Source organism: Leucopleurus acutus, assembly GCF_964270905.1.
Source record: "Leucopleurus acutus genome assembly, chromosome: 2".
In the NCBI taxonomy this organism is placed as follows: domain Eukaryota; kingdom Metazoa; phylum Chordata; class Mammalia; order Artiodactyla; family Delphinidae; genus Leucopleurus; species Leucopleurus acutus.
This window is the reverse complement of record NC_139143.1, coordinates 99,074,800-99,096,737: the sequence shown is the minus strand read 5'-3', so window position 1 is coordinate 99,096,737 and position 21,938 is coordinate 99,074,800. Positions and strand designations below refer to the sequence as shown.

General features: G+C 38.0%; 1 protein-coding gene across 2 annotated transcripts in view; it reads left to right on the top strand.

The window, feature by feature from the left end:
• NTNG1 (netrin G1) overlaps nt 1-21,938 on the top strand; it is a gene marked incomplete at both ends in the record, with an annotated part of 326,635 nt that overhangs the window by 270,676 nt on the left and 34,021 nt on the right. For both annotated transcript variants that reach the window (XM_082833524.1, XM_082833523.1), the window contains one exon: nt 4,671-4,805. In XM_082833524.1, coding sequence (XP_082689650.1) covers nt 4,671-4,805 — 135 coding nt within the window. The remainder of the gene's footprint in view (nt 1-4,670; nt 4,806-21,938) is intronic.

Here is a 21,938-nt window from a genome sequence, read left to right as displayed (position 1 = left end):
AGTGCATATATTCAAAATGGTGAAGGGTACATATGTATCTGTTACCACACCAATAGGTAATATATAGGCAACCAATGTTAAAGGTAGATTTTTTCACATAAAGACTAGATAGAATACACAAGCTGAAAAATGAAAGGTGATCTTTTCATCAAAACAGAAATCAAATCAATCTGTAATTCTGGGATCATTGTTTTCTGATTGGATTGTCAAGGTTATATAGTTATTTGCCAAGTGTCATTTAAAATAGCTGGACAAGTTTTTTCAGTTAAAATGGGCCAAGTTTTTATAATACTGTTTATGTCTATAGTATGTTCTATTTTTCAAAGTGCTTCCTTATTATTTGTGAATTAGTGGAGAAATCCCTGGACTTAGAGGCTGGAGAGCTGGGTTCAAGTCCCAGTTTGCTATTTAATAGCTGTGTGCCTTAGGTAAGTCGTTGAAAACTCCTGGTCAAATTGGTGTCATGTGGGATGCACAGGAAACACTTGGTAAACTGTGAACTGACTTGCAAGTATGTTTTTTGTTTGTTTGTTTGTTTTGTTTTTACTTAATCCTCATTAACAAAACCATGGTGGTAAGTACTCCACTGATAATTTCCCCTATTTTCTAGTTGAGAAAAAGTAAGGCAAATTGACCCAAATCATACAGCTTTAGTAAAGAGTTAGTTTCCTGACTTCAAAGCTTTTGAACGCTTTCTCCCAACTACCCTGACACAATTAGCAAAGCTAAGCTTGTCAGACTTTTACTTATGGTATGTTTTTAGGATGACAGCAGCAATTCCACTATGAGCTTGTGAACAGAAGTTCAATTGCCTTTATAACATTTGGGTTACAAAGATTTGAGAATATTAATAAAAACCAAATGGCACATAGCTGTCTGAATTTTGAATGCAGTTACATTTTGCTGAATGTCATTTGTAAAAATATATAAATGTCATACTATAAATATGTTAACAAGTGAAAAGGTAAAATAAATAGGAACACAGGAATAAAAGCTAATCAGTTTTTCAAAATACAAAACATTACAATAAGATGTAAATGCTTTGCAATATCAATTTCATATTATTTTCAATAAATCAAAGAAAAAAACCTTAAAAGATTTTATTCCATAAAATTTCTCATAGCAGGTAACTTAACAATATCCCAATATATTTTACTCAGAGTATTCTATTCTAATGAATTCCTCCCCTTTTCCTGTTCTAAAGCAATCTATGAACTACAAAATCCACAATTCCTGTCTAATTCTAAGAGTCATAGTTCTGTTATAAATCCATATTTGATTATCCACAGACAAGAAGTTGCCATTCAGCTTTTGTCTTTTAAATCATGTAAAATACAGATGAATGGAAAGTTTAATATACATTCTTGTATTTATTTCTACTTAAAAAAATCAAACACAGTTCTTTTCTCCCTTTCTAGAAACTTTGTTAATTAAAGTTATAAATCTTGGAGAGGATTTTATATTATTGAGGTAAACATATCCCTATTCAGTATTTTGTGCTCTTCAAACCAAGTGGATATAGGTAAACACAAAGATGAGTATTTTTAGATAGCATTAAAATTAGCTACAGTATACCTCCACATACCAAAATTCCTTAAATTGTTGCTCTTTTCCTAAGGGGTAAAATTGTTTTTAAAGAATGAACTGAAAAATTTGGCTAGCTGGTATGTGCTACATACGGTCTATCTTTTGTCTTTAGTCTCTATAAGCATACGAAAGTTTCCTAAAAGAGTTATAGCCTCCACTTTTCCCACTGGAGGGGCCAAGGGCAGAGCTGTCAGGCTGCCTGGGCATGAGACTGAGGCTGGGGTTTGCTCTCTGAAGGCCATTGGAAGCCTGTGGCTCCATTACCAAGGTTTTCCCTATGGGGCAGCACCAACCTATTCTCTATTTTTTACATTTAAGTTCCCCAAAGGGCTTGCAGCAGGACTGAGAATTAAATTTGAGAGGATACACCTCAAGTAATTGAGTTAATTTTAATGCCATTTTGTATAGAAAGCACTAATGAAAATGAATGGATATTTACCCAATTCACTTCCACAGAATTAGGCACTAATCCCTGAAAATTTGAACTTCATCTAAGCCGTCTCTAAACTTAAGGGGAAAAAAGGCACTTTGCCATTTCTTTAACAATTGGCAATGAAATCCACCACCCTGGCTATGAGGGAACAGCACATATCTTTGACCAAATGTTGACTGTGTTGAAATAGATGTCTTAAACTATTTGCATCATTTTATATTATGGCAAATATAAAATGCACGCTATTCCATGTTGTCACAGTGATCGCTGCTTTGTGATTCCTGGTAAATTTACCCATTTTCATACAAATTCCAAGCCAGCCATGTTTCCAAAGATGCATGTAATTAGCCTGTATGATGCAGCAATTTCATGAAGATGACATCCTTGCATGCTTCCATTTCATATAAACTCAAACATTAAGCAGGAAGCTAGAGGATATGTGGCTTGTGACCTTGGGTAATCACTGCTAATAATCCCTGATAACAAACTTGACATCTGAATGAAATGCAGGGCTCAGCAGTTGCTACTAAACATATCTCCAATTATGATGTATTATTGTTTTCATTCCCCTGGAAACCCAAGATCAGGTAATCAGAGGTACCTTCTGTAAAACAAAGCAAACATAAGACACTTCTAATACTTATAAATCAATTGTAGTATAACTTTTTAATCAGACTTCCAAAAGTATTTCATGTTGTTTTTTAGTCTAACAGTCCTGTATATTCTTCCTAGTTTCATGGAATAAAATATAATTCTCCAAGGCCATCCTCATCACCCCAACATCTACCATTGACTGTCGTTCCAGAAATGATGTTTTTTAAACTAAATTATTTGTATGTAATGTGGAGTGTAGACCTCACCTCTCCTTGTCACTTATTTTCCTGACTAACATTACCCTTACCACCTTTTGTATGACAACCACTGAGATGTACCATGGTTTAGATGTTCCACATTTCTAAAAATTTTGTTTACTTTTTTTTTACATCTAAAACCTTTTATTAATCAGTTGTTACGGGCTAATTGACTAGCACAGTATGTGAATTCATATTGGCCAGATTAACTCTACTCCCTGGCTTATGAAATGTTGGTGATTCGTTGTCAACTTATACACTTTAAATAGTAAGAAACATATTATAGTAGTTTTGCTATAGGTATATACTTATAGTGTGTGTGTGTGTGTGTGTGTGTATTTTTAAAGCCACAACAAAATTGCTATTTAAAAATGTTTTAAACAACTGCTGTGTATACACACATTAAAATAGAAAATGCCAATTTAAAATAAAACTCCAATTATTAAGTGCAAATCAGTCCAGACAAGGAGAGAGCATTTTAGACTTTATTTGGTTTTATTTTTACCTATGTATGTTACTCTTAGTCATACAAATGTTTGTGTCTTAAGGATGCTGAACTTCAAAATTGACTTACTCAACATGAAATAAATAATGATTCTAAGGTACTCCACATTTTTTGAAGAAATTATATGATTAGTCCCTATGACAAAAACAGAACCAAACCTCTGGATCTCTCTATTTAACAGTAAACCCTGAATCTCCATTGCCAATCTAAGATGCTAAACTTAAAGTTATTAAACTAAAATTCTCAGGGTTTCTCACAGTTGGTTGCTTGGTTAGTTGCTTGGTGTGATTTTATTTGGTTTTTTGACATGAAAACCTCTTAATGGGACCATTTTAAAATAAAGGAAGTCAAGAGACAGAGGGGCGTAATAACTTGCCCAGTATTATACAGTGGGATTACAAAAAAAGTAACTTTGGCCTACAAATTCCAAAAGCTGGAAACTAGCTGCTGTTACCTTTCAAGCTAATGGAAGCCTAAGGAATTCTTATTTCTGATTCAGCCTTTAAGAAAAACAGAGCTTCAGAAGTAAAAATATTCTGCATAATAATGTGTGAGGAATCAAGAAATTATTCTGTTTACTTTTTATTACACAAAGTTATATTGTTCTGTCCATAGACATTATAATGATACAAGTCTCAAATTATGCCTATGTTGAAATTTATCTAGGATTACAAAATTCATTTTTCTTTCATGATTGTTAATCTAGGTTGCATAAAAGCTATACTAATTTAACATGCGTAGCAGATACAATATCTAAAGGCTCATCACAACATTGTATAAATATATATACAAAGCACCATCCCAAATCATATAGTAAAACTGACTTTGAATGAACAAAGTGCGTTCATATTCCACTTTAACAATGTTCAGCAGTTCTCAAATTTTGAGTGTAACCGATAAGCTCATTTGAATAATTTAAAACAGATTTTACACTGATGGCATATTGATTTATCCTTGATATATAAAGGATATATAAAGGATTCTCATTGCATTCATTAAACCATCTAAAAATGCCCTAACAAATGGAACCTCCATTACGATCTGTTACCAGTGAAGAGCATGATGTCTTATTTCCTTGGAGGTTTTCAGTTGACTTCCTCCCGTAACATAAAAATGATATCATGGAAGGCTGAGCAAATAAATAAATGGACCTGAAATAGCCATATTTGCCAAAGCATTTCATTAGTGGACATCTTTCTTTAAGTGATGCATTTAAGTAAGCAACACTCCTGTGTTGATAACTTATAAGCCATGCGGACTTGTCTCCAGCCTGTGTGTTGTCTTGTTTCTACAGAGTGTTATTGTAACCCTTTGGGCTCAGTCCATGATCGTTGTAATGGCTCAGGATTTTGTGAGTGTAAGACTGGAACAACAGGGCCTAAGTGTGATGAGTGTCTGCCAGGAAATTCCTGGCACTACGGCTGTCAACGTAAGTAACTCTGGGAGCTGTCCTCTGCCTGCTGCAGCATGGCTGATTCTGCTTGTCTAGGCCGGTGCGTGCAGCTTCTCAGAGCAGAAAAAGGCCCAAACCGCTGACAAGCTTTAAAAACTACATAATGCTTCAGCCTATGTATAGGAGAGAGAGCAATCCATCAGCTCTCCAGCTGGCTCCTTTGAAGCCCATCTTTGTCCCCTCTGATGGCTGGAGAAACTTACACTGAAATACTGTATGCAGATCCGTGTACCTGGCCAGACCATAAATTAAGTGGCACAATAGGGACCCAGCTTAGAAATCCTTACCGCAAAATAAAGGGTGATGTGTATGTGGTTAATATATTTCTTGAACTACCCTGGAGCTCCAGAGTCCATAAATTAAATGATATGTGCATAACTTATTACCACCCTTGTATCATACCCATCACTGAATCTGAACCAAAAACCTAAAGGTAATAAATCTAAGGGATATTTAAATGCCAGGATAAAATAAATGATGAAAATCAATATTGATTTTAAGCCTCTGAGGTTAGGCACCATGCAGTGAGCCTTAGACACATGCCATTTGGTTCAACCTCATTTCTCTGAGGATTATCAGGCGTTCTTAAAAGCTTGTCAGGGCAGGTGGCATGTTGGTGTATTCAGGGAAGAGAAATTTTAAAATCTGAGCAGAAGCTTCCTTCTGTCATTCATAACCATTTTTGCATTTTAATTCTGCATTAACTTTCCTCTATCTGTACACAGTCAGCTTACTAATATTAAAGAGCCACCAGGCAAAGCCTCTGGAGAGCGCAGTCCAATACAAAACCATGCAAGCCACACGTGTAACTTTAAATGTATTGTTATCCACATTAAAAAAGTAAAAATAAATAGAAGTGGATTTTAATAACTTCTTTTATCCAAAAAAAAAACCTGAAATATTATCATTTCAACACAGAATTAATGTTAAAGTTGTTAAGGATATATTTTACATTTTTCATAGTCCTTGAAATCAGATGTTTAATGCTTACAGAACTCTCAATTAGAACTAGCCCTATTGCAAGGCTTAATAGACACATATGTCTACCATATTGGACAGCACAGCTCTAGAGGTTTTTGGCTTACTTTTCACTTGAAAAATCGTCAGTATGCAGGAACTATCTAAAGCAGGTTTCTACCAGGGATGTACAGAATATTTTATCTGCTATTTATGGAATGTATAGTTATCTGAAGGCTACATTTCTACATATTATAAAGCCAAAGTGAAATTTACTGCCATACTAATGCCATGGGCAGCAGTGAACTGTGGTGATAATTGAGAGATTTGGCATTGAGCAGGCCAAGGTTAGGATAGGATCTAGAAGCTAGAGGATGAGCATCTCCAGCCATGCTGGAGAATCATTAAAAGCGTCAAATAGTGAGAAGTCAGGCAGCACTTCTGCACATAAGCTCTGGATAAGGCCATAGTTTTAACGTTGTACACACTGTAGGTTCCCAGAAAGCACCTGAAGGGTCTGAATGAGTTTGGGATCCCAGATACAATGTGAGGAGCCAGGACTCAGAGGATAAGTCATCAGTCCTGGAACATCTAGATGTAGAGGCCCAAAGAAGGCTGACAGTCAGGAGAGAAGGAGAGACAAAGGAAGGGCCGAAATCAGCAACAAGATTCAAAGCATAAGGAATGAGGAGACTTTATAATGAAGGCACACCTTCTCAAAGGGAAAGTCTCACATAAACTACCTGATGCAACAGGACCTAATGAATGGGTTCCTGAAGTGTAATCAGGGAAAGACATTGGAGAGGAAAATTAATCAAGCCTTAGAGGAAATGTATGCCAAAAAAAGGGCCTAACTTGATATTTCTGTGTTAATTTCCTGGAGTATTATAAAAAATGTAATGTCCTCAAATTTTTCCTTCTGGCATTGGAAGACTGGATTTAAGCAGGGCCCTACCACACGAAGGCTGTATGGTGTACAAAACCCTCCATGCCTCAGCTCCAGCACCTTACATCCTTGGTGTGTAGATCAGTGAGATTATAGGAGTAAATGCTTTATCCTCTTGAGTATTTCTTTCTTTATTTTTTTTAATTTTTGAATTTTATTTTATTTATTTATTTTATACAACAGGTTCTTACTACTCATCAATTTTATCCACATCAGTGTATACATGTCACTCCCAATCGCCCAATTCATCACACCACCACCACCACGCCCCGGCCGCTTTCCCCCCTTGGTGTCCATACGTTTCTTCTCTACATCTGTGTCTCAATTTCTGCCCTGCAAACCGGTTCATCTGTACCATTTTTCTAGGTTCCACATAGATGCGTTAATATACAATATTTATTTTTCTCTTTCTGACTTACTTCACTCTGTATGACAGTCTCTAGATCCATCCACGTCTCAACAAATGACCCAATTTCGTTCCTTTTTATGGCTGAGTAATATTCCATTGTATATATGTACAACAACTTCTTTATCCATTTGTCTGTCAATGGGCATTTAGGTTGCTTCATGACCTGGCTATTGTAAATAGTGCTGCAGTGAACATCAGGGTGCATGTGTCTTTTTGAATTATGGTTTTCTCAGGGTATATGCCCAGTAGTGGGATTGCTGGGTCATGTGGTAGTTCTATTTTTAGTTTTTTAAGGAAACTCCATACTGTTCTCCACAGTGGCTGTATCAATTCACATTCCCACCAACAGTGAAAGAGGGTTCCCTTTTCCCCACACCCTCTCCAGCATTTGTTGTTTGTACATTTTTTAATGATGCCCATTCTAACTGGTGTGAGGTGATACCTCATTGTAGTTTTGATTTGCATTTCTCTAATAATTAGTGATGTTGAGCAGCTTTTCATGTGCTTCTTGGCCATCTGTATGTCCCCTTTGGAGAAATGTCTGTTTAGGTCTTCTGCCCAATTTTGGATTGGGTTATTTGTTTTTTTGATATTGAGCTGCATAAACTGCTTGTATATTTTGGAGATTAATCCTTTGTCAGTTGCTTCACTTGCAAATCTTTTCTCCCATTCTGAGGGTTGTCTTTTCATCTTGTTTATGGTTTCCTTTGCTGTGCAAAAGCTTTGAAGTTTCATTAGGTCCCATTTCTTTATTTTTGTTTTTATTTCCATTACTCTAGGAGGTGGATCAAAAAAGCTCTTGCTGTAATTTATGTCAAAGAGTGTTCTTCCTATGTTTTCCACTAAGAGTTTTATAGTGTCCGTTCTTACATTTAGGTCTCTAATCCACTTTGAGTTTATTTTTGTGTATGGTGTTAGGGAGTGTCCTAATTTCAGTCTTTTACGTGTAGCTGTCCAGTTTTCCCAGCACCACTTATTGAAGAGGCTGCCTTTTCTACATTGTATATCCTTGCCTCCTTTGTCACAGATTAGTTGGCCATAGGTGCATGGGTTTATCTCTGGGCTTTCTATCTTGTTCCATCGATCTGTGTTTCTGTTTTTGTGCCAGTACCATATTGTCTTGATTACTGTAGCTTTGTAGTATAGTCTGAAGTCAGGGAGTCTGATTCCTCCAGCTCTGTTTTTTTCCCTCAAGACTGCTTTGGTTATTTGGGGTCTTTTGTGTCTCCATACAAATTTTAAGGTTTTTTGTTCTAGTTCTGTAAAAAATGCCATTGGTAATTTGATATGGATTGCATTGAATCTGTAGATTGCTTTGGGTAGTATGGTCATTTTCACAATGTTGATTCTTCCAATCCAAGAACATGGTATATCTCTCCATCTGTTGGTATCATCTTTAATTTCTTTCATCAGTGTCTTATAGTTTTCTGTATACAGGTCTTTTGTCTCCCTAGGTAGGTTTATTCCTAGGTATTTTATTCTTTTTGTTGCAGTGGTAAATGGGAGTGTTTCCTTAATTTCTCTTTCAGATTTTTCATCATTAATATATAAGAATGCAAGAGATTTCTGAGCATTAATTTTGTATCCTGCAACTTTGCCAAATTCATTGATTAGCTCTAGTAGTTTTCTGCTGGCATCCTTAGGATTCTTTATGTATAGTATCATGTCATCTGCAAACAGTGACAGTTTAACTTCTTCTTTTCCAATTTGTATTCCTTTTATTTCTTTTTCTTCTCTGATTGCCATGGCTAGGACTTCCAAAACTATCCTGAATTATAGTGACAAGAGTGGATATCCTTGTCTAGTTCCTGATCTTAGAGGAAATGCTTTCAGTTTTTTACCATTGAGAATGATGTTGGCTGTGGGTTTGTTGTATATGGCCTTTATTATGTTGAGGTAGGTTCCCTCTATGTCCACTTTCTGGAGAGTTTTTATCATAAATCGGTGTTGAATTCTGTCAAAAGCTTTTTCTGCATCTATTGAGATGATCATATGGTTTTTATTATTCAGTTTGTTAATATGGTGTATCACATTGCTTGATTTGCATATATTGAAGAATCCTTGCATCCCTAGGATAAATCCCATTTGATCATGGTGTATGATCCTTTTAATGTGTTGTTGGATTCTGTTTGCTAGTATTTTGTTGAGGAGTTTTGCATCTATATTCATCAGTGATATCAGTCTGTAATTTTCTTTTTTTGTGGTATCGTTGTCTGGTTTTGGTATCACGGTGATGGTGGCCTCATAGAATAAGTTTGGGAGTGTTCCTTCCTCCACAATTTTTTGGAAGAGTTTGAGAAGTATGGATGTTAGCTCGTCTCTAAATGTTTATAGAATTCACCTGTGAGGCCATCTGGTCCTGGGCTTTTGTTTGTTGGAAGATTTTTAATCACAGTTTCAATTTCATTATTTGTCATTGGTCTGTTCATATTTTCTATTTCTTTCTGGTTCAGTCTTGGAAGGTTATACTTTTCTAAGAATTTGTCCGTTTCTTCCAGGTTGTCTATTTTATTGGCATAGAGTTGCTTGTAGTAGTCTCTTAGGATGCTTTGTATTTCTGCGGTGTCTGTTGTAACTTCTCCTTTTTCATTTTTAATTTTATTGATTTGAGTCCTCTCCCTCTTTTTCTTGATGACTCTGGCTACTGGTTCATCAATTTTGTTTATCTTCTCAAAGAACCAGCTTTTAGTTTTATTTATCTTTGCTTTTGTTTTCTTTGTTTCTATTTCATTTATTTCTGCTCTGATCTTTATGATTTCTTTCCTTCTGCTAACTTTGGGTTTTGTTTATTCTTCTTTCTCTAGTTCCTTTAGGTGTAAGGTTAGATTGTTTATTTGAGATTTTTTTTTGTTTCTTGAGGTAGGCTTGTATAGCTATAAACTTCCCTCTTAGAACTACTTTTGCTGTATCCCATAGGTTTTGGATAATCATGTTTTCATTGTCATTTGTCTCTAGGTATTTTTTGATTTCTTCTTTGATTTCTTCAGTGATCTCTTGGTTATTTAGTAATGTATTGTTTAGCCTCCATGTGTTTGTATTTTTTACATTATTTTCCCTGTAATTGATTTCTAATCTCATAGCATTGTGGTCAGAAAAGATGCTTGATATGATTTCAATTTTCTTAAATTTACTGAGGCTTGATTTGTGACCCAAGATGTGATCTATCCTGGAGAATGTTCCGTGCGCACTTGAGAAGAAAGTGTAATCTGCTGTTTTTGGATGGATGTCCTATAAATATCAATTGAATCTATCTGGTCTATTGTGTCATTTAAAGCTTCTGTTTCCTTATTTATTTTCTGTTTGGATGATCTGTCCATTGGTGTAAGTGAGGTGTTAAAGTCCCCCACTATTATTGTGTTACTGTCGATTTCCTGTTTTATAGCTGTTAGCAGTTGCCTCATGTATTGAGGTGCTCCTATGTTGGGTGCATATATATTTATAATTGTTATATTTTCTTCTTGGATTGATCCCTTGATCATTATGTAGCGTCCTTCCTTGTCTCTTGTAACATTCTTTATTTTAAAGTCTATTTTATCTGATATGAGTATTGCTACTCCAGCTTTCTTTTGATTTCCATTTGCATGGAATATCTTTTTCCATCCCCTCACTTTCAGTCTGTATGTGTCCCTAGGTCTGAAGTGGGTCTCTTGTAGACAGCATATATATGAGTCTTGGTTCTGTATCCATTCAGCAAGCCTGTGTCTTTTGGTTGGAGCATTTAATCCAGTCACGTTTAAGGTAATTATCGATATGTATGTTCCTAGTACCATTTTCTTAATTGTTTTGGGTTTGTTTTTGTAGGTTCTTTTCTTCTCTTGTGTTTCCTACTTAGTTAAGTTCCTTTAACATTTGTTGTAGAGCTGGTTTGGTGGTGCTGAGTTCTCTTAGCTTTTGCTTTTCTGTAAAGCTTTTGATTTCACCATGGAATCTGAATGAGATCCTTGCCAGCTAGAGTAATCTTTGTTGTAGGTTCTTCCCTTTCATCACTTTAAATATATCATGCCACTCCCTTCTGGCTTGTAGAATTTCTGCTGAGAAATCAGCTGTTAACCTTATGGGAGTTCCCTGTTTGTTTTTTGTCATTTTTCCCTTGCTGCCTTCAATAATTTTTCTTTGTCTTTAATTTTTGCCAATTTGATTACTATGTGTCTCAGCATGTATCTCCTTGGCTTTATCCTGCCTGGGGCTCTCTGCGCTTCCTGGACTTGGGTGGCTATTTTCTTTCCCATGTTAGGGAAGTTTTCGACTATAATTTCTTCAAATATTTTCTTGGGTCCTTTCTCTCTCTCCTCTCCTTCTGAGACCCCTATAATGCAAATGTTGTTGCGTTTAATGTTGTCCCAGAGGTCTTTTAGGCTGTCTTCATTTCATTCTTTTTTCTTTATTCTGTCTGCAGCAGTGAATTCCACCATTCTGTCTTCCAGGTCACTTATCCGTTTTTCTGCCTCAGTTATTCTGCTATCAGTTCCTTCTAGTGTATTTTTCATTTCAGTTATTTTATTGTTCATTTCTGTTTGTTTGTTCTTTAATTCTTCTAGGTCTTTGTTAAACATTTCTTGCATCTTCTCAATCTTTGCCTCCATTCTTTTTTTTTTTCTTTTTTGCGGTACGTTGGCCTCTCACTGCTGTGGCCTCTCCCGTTGTGGAGCACAGGCTCCGGACATGCAGGCTCAGCATCAATGGCTCACGGGCCCAGCCGCTTTGCGGCATGTGGGATCCTCCTGGACCGGGGCACAAACCCGCGTCCCCTGCATCGTTTGCCTCCATTCTTTTTCCGAGGTCCTGGATAATCTTCACTATCAATATTCTGAATTCTTTTTCTGGAAGTTTACCTATCTCCACCTCATTTAGTTGTTTTTCTGGGGTTTTATCTTGTTCCTTCATCTGGTACATAGCCCTCTGCCTTTTCATCTTGTCTATATTTCTGTGAATGTGGTTTTTGTTCCAGAGGCTGCAGGATTGTAATTCTTCATGCTTCTGCTGTCTGCCCTCTGGTGGATGAGGCTATCTAAGATGCTTGTTGTACAAGTTTCCTGATGGGAGGGACTTGTGGTGGGTAGAGCTGACTGTTGCTCTGGTGGGCAGAGCTCAGTAAAACTTTAATCTGCTTGACTGCTGATGGGTGGGGCTGGGTTCACTCCCTGTTGGCTGTTTGGCCTAAGGCTATCCAGCCCTGGAGCCTACCCGGGCTCTTTGGTGGGGCTAATGGCGGACTCTGGGAGGGCTCACGCCAAGAAGTACTTCCCAGAACTTCTGCTGGCAGTGTCCTTGTCCTCATGGTGAGGCACAGCCACCCACCGCCTCTGCAGGACACCCTCCAACACTAGCAGGTAGGTCTGGTTCAGTCACCCCTGGGGTCACTGCTCCTTCCCCTGGGTCCTGATGCACACACTACTTTGTGTGTGCCCTCCAAGAGTGGAGTCTCTGTTTCCCCCAGTCCTGTCAGAGTCCTGCAATCAAATCCCACTAGCCTTCAAAGTCTGATTCTCTAGGAATTCCTCCTCCCATTACCGGACCCCCAGGTTCAGAAGCCTGACGTGGGGCTCAGGACCTTCACTCTGAAGGTTTGTGATTCACCCACCCAGCAGTTATGGGATTTGATTTTATTGTGATTGCGCCCCTCCTAGCATCTCATTATGGCTTCTCCTTTGGTTTTGGTTGTGGGGTATCTTTTTTGGTGAGTTCCAGTGTCTTCCTGTCAATGATTGTTAAGCAGTTAGTTGTGATTCTGGTGTTCTCGCAAGAGGGAGTGAGAGCACGTCCTTCTACTCCGCCATCTTGGTTCCAAAAACTTCTTGAGTATTTCTTGAGTACCTACTATAAATTAGGTATTGAGCTTGCAGTAGAGGCTAAAGGATGAAGAGAGACAGCTGCTTTGGACATGTAGACATGAAGTTCACAATCTGGAGTGCGAGGCTGACAAGCACCTAACGGTTAGAAGGTGATCAGAGCCAAGCGCTATGTGCCTGATTTTAGTGAAGCCCAGATGGGGAGTAAGGCTTCCCAGAGAAGTGACATTTGTTTGTGTACTCTAGTATTAGTAGATGTTTTCCAGGATGGAACTTCTTGGGCAAAAAGTTCATGAGGTAATGCACTATGTTCCAGAATATCAAATGGTTTTGATATGATTAAAGGGTAAAGGGTGTGTGTGTTGTGTGTGTTGGGAAGAAGGGAAAATGTTGAAGAAGCAACCAGAGACCAGATCTTGTAGTTTCTTGAATGCCAAGCTACGAAGTTTTATCTCATCAGAGAATAGGTGTGAGGACCATCATACAGGGGAGATATGGGATCCACCATACAGTTTCAAACAGAGAAAGGATAAAATTCTGTTTTAGAAAGATTATTCTGACTACTCTGTAAAGGAAGGACTGGAACAGGGTGAGACTGGATTTACTGTATAAATTTCACATATTTCAAATACACCTTTGAGCATACAATCGTTTTATCTCATTCTGAAATCTTCTTTTCTTTCCTCGACCCACCCACACAGGACTGATATTCTTTGTTAAAATATAGAAATCCTTTTGCCAGTTGGTAAATGGCTATTGCATTAAGATCCTTAAGTGCCTTCCCTAGGATCTCTTAGATGCCCCCCAAGATCTAGCAACTAACAGGGTAATACCTGTCAGTGGTGTGCCTTCAGCACCAGCTGGTACTGGATACCAGTACTAGAGCAGGTATTCATACTAAGTAGTTAGTGCTTGTAAGTTGATAAATATTTTTCATATCATTCCTTTGTCTGCATATACATGAATACATTCAAAAATGCCTCTCAAATCAATCTCTCTCTCTCTCCCCTCCCCAGTCACTCCCTACATCACATGTGCATGTGTACGCACATGTGCGTGCACACACACACACACACACACACATATGCTTCTGCTTGCCCTGAGTTGAACCCATCCTTGGGTTGACCACATTATTAGTGACAGTGATATTAACCTGGCAAGAAGAAATCAAGGCCAAGAAGAAACACAGTGGTCAACTAGGGCTGATAGCAGCATTCGCAGCAATGAGCAGGGATTAAGTGCACATTTAGGTAAGTGGGGCCAGGGAGGAGATGTCGTAGGTATCAGGACAGAGTCCGAGGGATCCAGACACAGGGTTCCGGTCCCCCAGAGGACTGGCAAGAGGAGCAATGTAGAACTGCAGTCCAAAAGGACTTGGATTTGGGAATAGAAAATAAAGAAAGAGATTCAGTTGCTGACACTGTTGCTTACATCCTATGAATAGAACTACGTGAGTACACACTTAGGCTCTGGAGTCATACAGACCAGGGTTTGAATCCCATCTCCACCCCTTACTACCTGCAGGACTTAGAGGAAATTACTTGGGCTCCCTAAGGCTAGTTTTTCATCTAAAAATTAGGATAATACTAGGACCTAACACATATGGTAATTGTGAAGATTCAAGGAAAATAATGTGGAGCTCATGGTCCATAGTAAGATCTCAATTATTATTAGCTAGTTCCAAGCACAAGTTGATTTGTCAAAGAACGAGGTAAGAATCCATGTTTAAAACTAATTGTACAATGATAGTGCAGAAAGTGCAGCCAGAATGGCCACTATTGAGTATCAAATTGTTGACCTAGGGGATTCTAAAAATCCCTTGATCAGAGACAAGACTAATTCAAGTGATTGAAACAAAGGTGACCCCAAAAGCAATTGTGTGTCTTCAGCTAGGGAAATCGATAACTCCAGGCTCATTAGTGAACTTTCTCATGAGGGGGCCACTGATGGTGTGCACCATGAATGTAAGCTGGTCTCTCAGACAAAAGGTGAAACACTTGAAAACCATCAGAATGAGTGGACTTTAGACAGCATGGAATGCACAATTCAGGAAAGAAGGCAGAAATAAAAAGATTTCAAAGAGGACAGGCAGAATCAAACTTAGTACTGAGGTTGCTCCACAGAAGAATGGGATTGAGGAGAAAGAGATTTTTTTTTTTAATGCACCCCTTTGAAATCCGAGAAGAGGCATGAGCCACATCCCAGAGAATAAAGCTGAACCTTCTAAAGAGAAAGTAACGTTTCGTGCTTCACACAAAATATGGTTGGTTAACCTGTATTGGAAAATAATGGAACACTTGTTAATGGCACCAAGAAGACTAGACATAGGTCAGGTGTGTGATTTTTTTGGTTTGAAAAATGAAATAGGAATACTCACACATAGAACCAGTGAGGCTAATGAGGAGATGTATTGTCTTCCTGGTGAATGTATAAGCTACACTGGAATATCATGCAATGTTTATTAAAGCCAGCAATTTCCCCACATTTTTACCTAATTTATATGAATACTAATGGTGCTTTCAGAAGAACTTATAGTGTGAATATTTGGGTTCAAGTCAAAATATTTCGTGACGTAGCTAAATGTTATGATTTGGAAGATAACAGAGAATGTAGGAAATCAAGAACTAAGCACACATGACAACAGGAAGGCTGAGATTAAGTTGCTGGACCATGGTCTATAGTATCAGAATGTGTGTTCTTGAAAGGAATCAGTACATATATTACCAAGAACAGGAAAACATGTATTTAGTAGGAGGCTCAACGGCCTGATCAAGAAGATTTTTCAATTAAATTTAAGAGAAATATAGTGAAAATACCCTTATAAAACTGTAAAACAAGACACTGTGGCAAACCATAAAGTTAAAAAAAAGGCAACAGTTATTCTCAGGAGAAAAATAAGAGAAAGTTTGGGGAACAAAATTCCTTGGCTTAGGTGTATCCCTTCCCAGTGTTTGCATAATAAGTGTATTTATTTTCTACTGCTGCTGTAGAAAAGCATCACCAATTACCACAAATTTAGTGGCTCAAAACAACACAAATATATTTTCTTACAGTTCTGTATTTAGAAGTAAATAAGGGTCTCACTGGGCTAAGATCACGGTGTCGACAGGGCTGCATTCCCTGCTGGAGGTTCTAGGGGAGAGCCTGTTTCCTTTCCTTTTCCAGCTTCTGGAGGCCACCTGCATTCCTTGGCTTGTGGCCCCTTCCTCTGCCTTCAAAGCCAGGAACTTTCCATTTCTCTGTGCCTTTCTTCCATCACCACATCTTTCTCAAACCACAGCCTGGACACAAGTCTCCACTTCTAAGGACCCATGTGATTAGAGTGGAGACCCACAGATAATCTTTCCATCTGAAAGCGCTTAATTTAATCACATCCCTTTTGTCGTGTAAAGGAACAGGTTCCAGGAATTAGGATATAGACATCTTTAGGGAGACATTTTTCTCCACCTACCACAATAATCATCAAGAATACAAGCTTTTAATTCCAGGGATAAATATGCAGGTATTATGGAGATGGAATGTAATGCATGCTTGCAATAAAGATATTCAAGGGTAAAACTTTGAAAGAAATACATAATATGATTAGAAAGGAGAGATGTATGTCAAGAAGGTATAGACTTGCACTGTGAATTAGAGACAGTGCAATATTTTTCAGTGAAGATCAAAGATCTTATAGAAAAGGTATTACGAGTGTATATTATAGACGATACAACCATTTAGAGGATATAGATATTGTCCAAAGCCAAATTAGGAAATCTAAATGCTCTGTAATCTTCCAAAATGGGGGAATTCACATATCAAGATATCTGCTAAAAGATGTGTCCTGCTAATTGTTGGCTTGCATTGATGAGAATTTCTTCGCCCAAAAGAGTGGAAGAAGCAGTCAGTGAACTACTAGTATCACTTATTGGTAGTAGGGAGATAACAACGTCACATAAGAGACCAATGCTATTAAAAACCTTTAAGGGATACTGTCCCAAACCTTAAGAAGAATACAAAATATTCTTGGGCGGGGGGGGAAACGTAGGATCTTAGACCCTCTTTCAAATACAAGAACACACAAGTTAATGTTTTAAATAAAATCACAAACTGTTTCCAATAGACTACCTAGAGAAAACTGGGAGACTTCTAAACTAACCAACAGGGCTATATGAGGATTTCTTATGAACTTTTGGTGAACATTTATTAAGTCCCTACTATATACTAGGCACTGTGCTACAAATTAAGGCTATAAAAACAAACTGCAAAAATGTAGAATGGCATAGAGCTGTGTTAACAAGTTGTTCAATTGGCAAATATGTGGGAATCTTAGCTTCCATTCAAGTTCAATTCCATACAACATTTTGTCATGAGTGGCTAAGAAGCTAACACAATTTCACACAAAACAAGGTCCAAAACAGTTTTAGTTCCCCTGACACATGCCCTGGACAGCCCACAGCAAGAGTCCAGTCATCGGAAAAAAAAAACATTTTAACGAAGCAGTGGCATAGGAGGGTTCTGTCTTTGATGAAGCATTTTTCATATGAAAGAGAGTTTAAAAAGGCTGGTAAGCATATGATTTAACGTGTTACAGTTGTCAACCAGTTTTAGAGGACTACTACATAACAGAAGGACTTGTTATTTCAGGAAGATAGAATAGGGACCAGTGGGTAAAAAGAGAGAGTTGGGTTTTCAGCCTTGTATTTTCCAACAATTATTCTCTCCATGTGTTTGAGAATATACAGTAGAGTGCCTTGAGTTATGATAAATCCCCAGACTCTGGAAAAGCTCAAACAGAAGTTGAATGGGCTCCTGTGAGTGATGCTTTTTGGCGAGTTTCTGCTTAAAAGAAAAGTCAAGTGAAAAGATCTCTAGGGCCTCCCCAACTTTCCAGCTCTGACTTTCAGACCAAGACCATGGGGCAAAGGGAAGGTAGAGTGAGAGACGCAGCTCAATTTGTATTAAGACCCCCAGTTCAGCTGCTCAGCTGTCCTCTAGAATCTCCTTACCAACAGACAGACTCTCATACTCTCACTAGCCTTGTTCTCAGTCCTCACTTCTGGTTTCCAAGAATCAGACTTAAGACTTATATAACTTCTTTTTTCTAGAGATTAATTGGTTCCTATCATAGCTTTTCTGCTACCATAGTTCAGGGGGATTTCTTTTTCTTTCTTTCTTTTTTTTTGGTCTGAGATTAACTTCTACAAGCCTGACAACTTGTGATCATTAAGATGATGCTTCCAATTGCTTCTCTGAGATGAAGATTATACCTCCTTGGGCAAATACCTTAAACCTAACTTGTAATTTTTCAATTGCTCTAGTCGGAGTCTCCTGCCATTTGCTGTTATGCTGAAATGTCCAGTTCACATTTCACCAGTTGCCCTCACATGTTGAATCCATTGACAGGTGGCATGTCACTTAAACAAGGATGTCTGTGACGCTTCAGAGCATTTGCAATCCTAGACACATGATTTCACTCATTTGGTTCTTATATCTCTGTTGTAAAAGTGAATGGCGTCACCGAATCCAAGTTTTTAATCTCCTTGCTGTCAACTTGAACACCGGTCTCATTTCCCTTGCTGAGCACCACATACATAACAGTGATGAAAAATAAATACCTGGAAGGGCACTTGATGTTACTGTTTTCAACTCCTAAGTGTGGGAATGAAGTGCTCGTTAAATAGAACCAGTAGGAGCCTCCCAGAGGTAATTTAGAAATGAAAATATTAGAAAGAAGGAAGATAGAAAGTGGCTATTTGTAGGTATTACAGATATGCTGGGTTGTCCTCCTGGAGGGAAATGGCTCATTTTGTCAGCTAGAAGAGCAAACCCAGGGTTGCTCCCAGTTGTGAAATTTCTCCTGATTCAGCAGAACAGTGCCAAACTACTCAGTCATGCTAATAGCCATCACTTTCCAGTGACAGTCCTGTTTTCCCTTCATTCTTTAAGTTGGGATTGATAGGAAAATCCACTGACCTCTAATACATCAGGGACCCAGTGCCAGCTATGAGCAGAGGAGTTGGGGTTTACACTTACACTGTGGAGAGTGCTCTAATGCTTCACACCACTAATGGCTCACTCAGAACCACCACAGAAGCAAAGGCTGATGGAGCAGGTTGGAAGAAGTGAGTTTTTCAGAATGCCCTTCACAGTAGGATCATATCCTAATACATTCAAAACCCGAGTCTCTTGAATTGCTGAAGCTCAGCATAGAACAAATACAAATAGTGGAATTACTAACAGCAATTCCAGGCTCCCTCCTGACATTCTGAGGTTTGCCTACTACTCTGCTAACCTGTGCTCAGCTTAGAGAGGAACCTCAGTTCTGACCTGGCTGGGCAACTTTCCATATTACCTTGGCAACCCATGCTAATTTTCACCCCTTTATTTGAAGAGAATCTTGAGAATGACAAGTATGCACAAATTATACCATTTCACACTGTAGAACCATTCAAGTTTAACAGTGAAAGTTGTGTGAAAGGCCAAAGCTCATGAAGAAAGCCAGGTACAGTTGTATCTACTAGTAGCCCAGAATCAAAGCAGCCTATCTGATAGTGAAATGATCAGAAGGCCATCAGAAACACAATACATGTAGTTCTTTCCTTACTTTAGACAGTGCCTAAGTGGAGTTTCACCTTGAGCCATTCTTTACACACTAGTGAGTGTGTGTGTGTGAAAGAGAGAGAATTTCAAAATCTTCTAAAGTTACATAAAGAAAATGTCTAAGTATGAAAATCAGCTCAATTGGAAAAGGGCCAACCCACCTGAAACTTGTAGGGGAATAAGAGTCAGCACAGTGACTTGATCTGGGTGTGACTGTTACCACCTCCCCAAGGGATGTTTGCTCCACGACTTCAGCCTTTCCTATGCAGCTCCTCCTGTGAAATTCTAGACATGGTTTGGATGTTCTAAGGCTCTTCTTGGTCTGAAATTCTGTGATCCTGAAGTCTCAAAAATGGTCTGACCTGTTTCCATATGCACCAATTTTTTAGGAACAATAATTATTTTAAAATAATAAAAATTGTTATTTATTGTACACTTTCTATGTGTCAGGAACATGTATACATTATCTCATTCTACCAGGGAGGTCATTTTTTCCCTTATTTTATAGACAGCAAAACTGAGACTTAAAGAGGGTAATTCCCCCAAGCCAAACCCCTGAGAAGTGGCAAACCAGTGAATATTTATTGCTAATTGAGTTGCTATTGCATTTTTAGGATTTTGTCATTTTTACTCTGCAGATGGAGACAGAGGCTTTGGTTATTTATTCCAAGAGTCAGCAAACTTATTTTGTGAAAGGCCAGATAGTAAGTGTTTTAGGCTTCCTGGGCCAGACAGTCTCTGTTGCAACTACTCAATTCTGCTGTTGTAGCCTCAAATCAGCCATAGATGACACTGAAATGAATGAGTGTATCTGTGTTCCAATGAAACTTTATTTGCCGACACTGAAATTTGAATTTCATATACTTTTCACGTGCCATGAATTCTTCTTCTTTTGATTTTGTTTCAATCACCAAAAACCTTGAAAACCATTCTTAGTTCATAGGCCATAGTAGACAGGACGCAGGCTGGATTTGGCCTGCAGACCACAGTTTGGTTTATTTTAAACTCACACAGCAGTTAAAAATGAAGAAACAGAGGACCTCTTACATAAAATGGAGAGAATATGAAGCAGGAAGCAAGAGAGAACATTAAAAAAAAAAACAAACCCAAGCCATGCATTTCATTAAAGTGTGTCCTCTATCTTGATATGAGTATCACAGGAAGTCAGTCTTACTGATTCATATTCACCAGGCCCTAATTGACCTTAAGAAAAATGTTAGGATTTTCAGAAACATGAAGGCTTTGACCATATAATTTCCAGAGCAAGATCACAGACATAGTCAGTGCCAACTGTTTAAAGGCTTACAAGCCAGCCAAGTCAATTTCGCATCAATTTAGTACAATCAGCAACTAATGAAAGCGAAGTCAGAGTGGCCATAATACAATCAGGATTGCTCATGTTGGTGTGAGGAATCGTTCTGTTGCATTCTGCAGAACAACCCATCACCTTGAATATCAGCAAAATCTCTGCTAAGGGAGAATCACAGTAATAATACTGGCTACAACATTAAGGGCACAGGAAAAAAAAAATACATACAGAACATATGGAGAATTTATTTTTTTATCATCAACTTTGATATCAGGTGTAATTATTCTGAATAAAGTGCTCATCAGTGCTGTGAACCCCTGCCTTTTCTGTCCAATGCTCTTTTGAGCGTGAATGAGTCTGTCGAATCCAGGATATTTTAAATCATGTAGCTCTACCTACAGGGATGGAATGTCATGACCCATCTCTATTTAAGTGCTACATGCTTTCTATCCCATCTTTGTCAAGTGTTCTATTTTTAAAAATTACAGTCAACCTTCAGTTATCTGTTGCTGCAAGGTGTGGAGAAGAGGTATGTGTAAATATAGGGCAATTGATTATCTTGATGTAAATTCCAGTAAAGTTGGATTTCACCTGGAACAGGTACATAGACACAGAAATTCAGACCCACACATGGTTCATCTGCTCTGCGTCCAACCTCAGTCCCCACCTCATCATTATGCTTCAAAATCAAGATCATCCAGACATCGCTGGATATATTAAAAGAGAAACAATTGCTAAGATATATTTTTAACAATATTCCTTCCCATATTCTGCAAAAGTATAGGACTAATATTATGTATTGTGGTTATTTCTTCTAAGCTATTATACAACTCTTTGGGGGAAATGAGCATATGTCTCAAAGACAACACACTACAAAAATAAGGAAATATTGATATAATTATTTTTAAGAATCACATGTAGACCTCTTTTTAATTAGTATTATTGACCCTATGGACTTAGTCTTACATTAATCTGTATGCTTCATCATGAAAATCAATAATATGGACAACTACATTGTTCACATGGACTTTGAGTATAAAAAAACAAAGTTTGGGAGTTTACAGGAGGGCTTATTACTGAATAATTTGGCAATATATTAGTGATGTAATGACAGAGA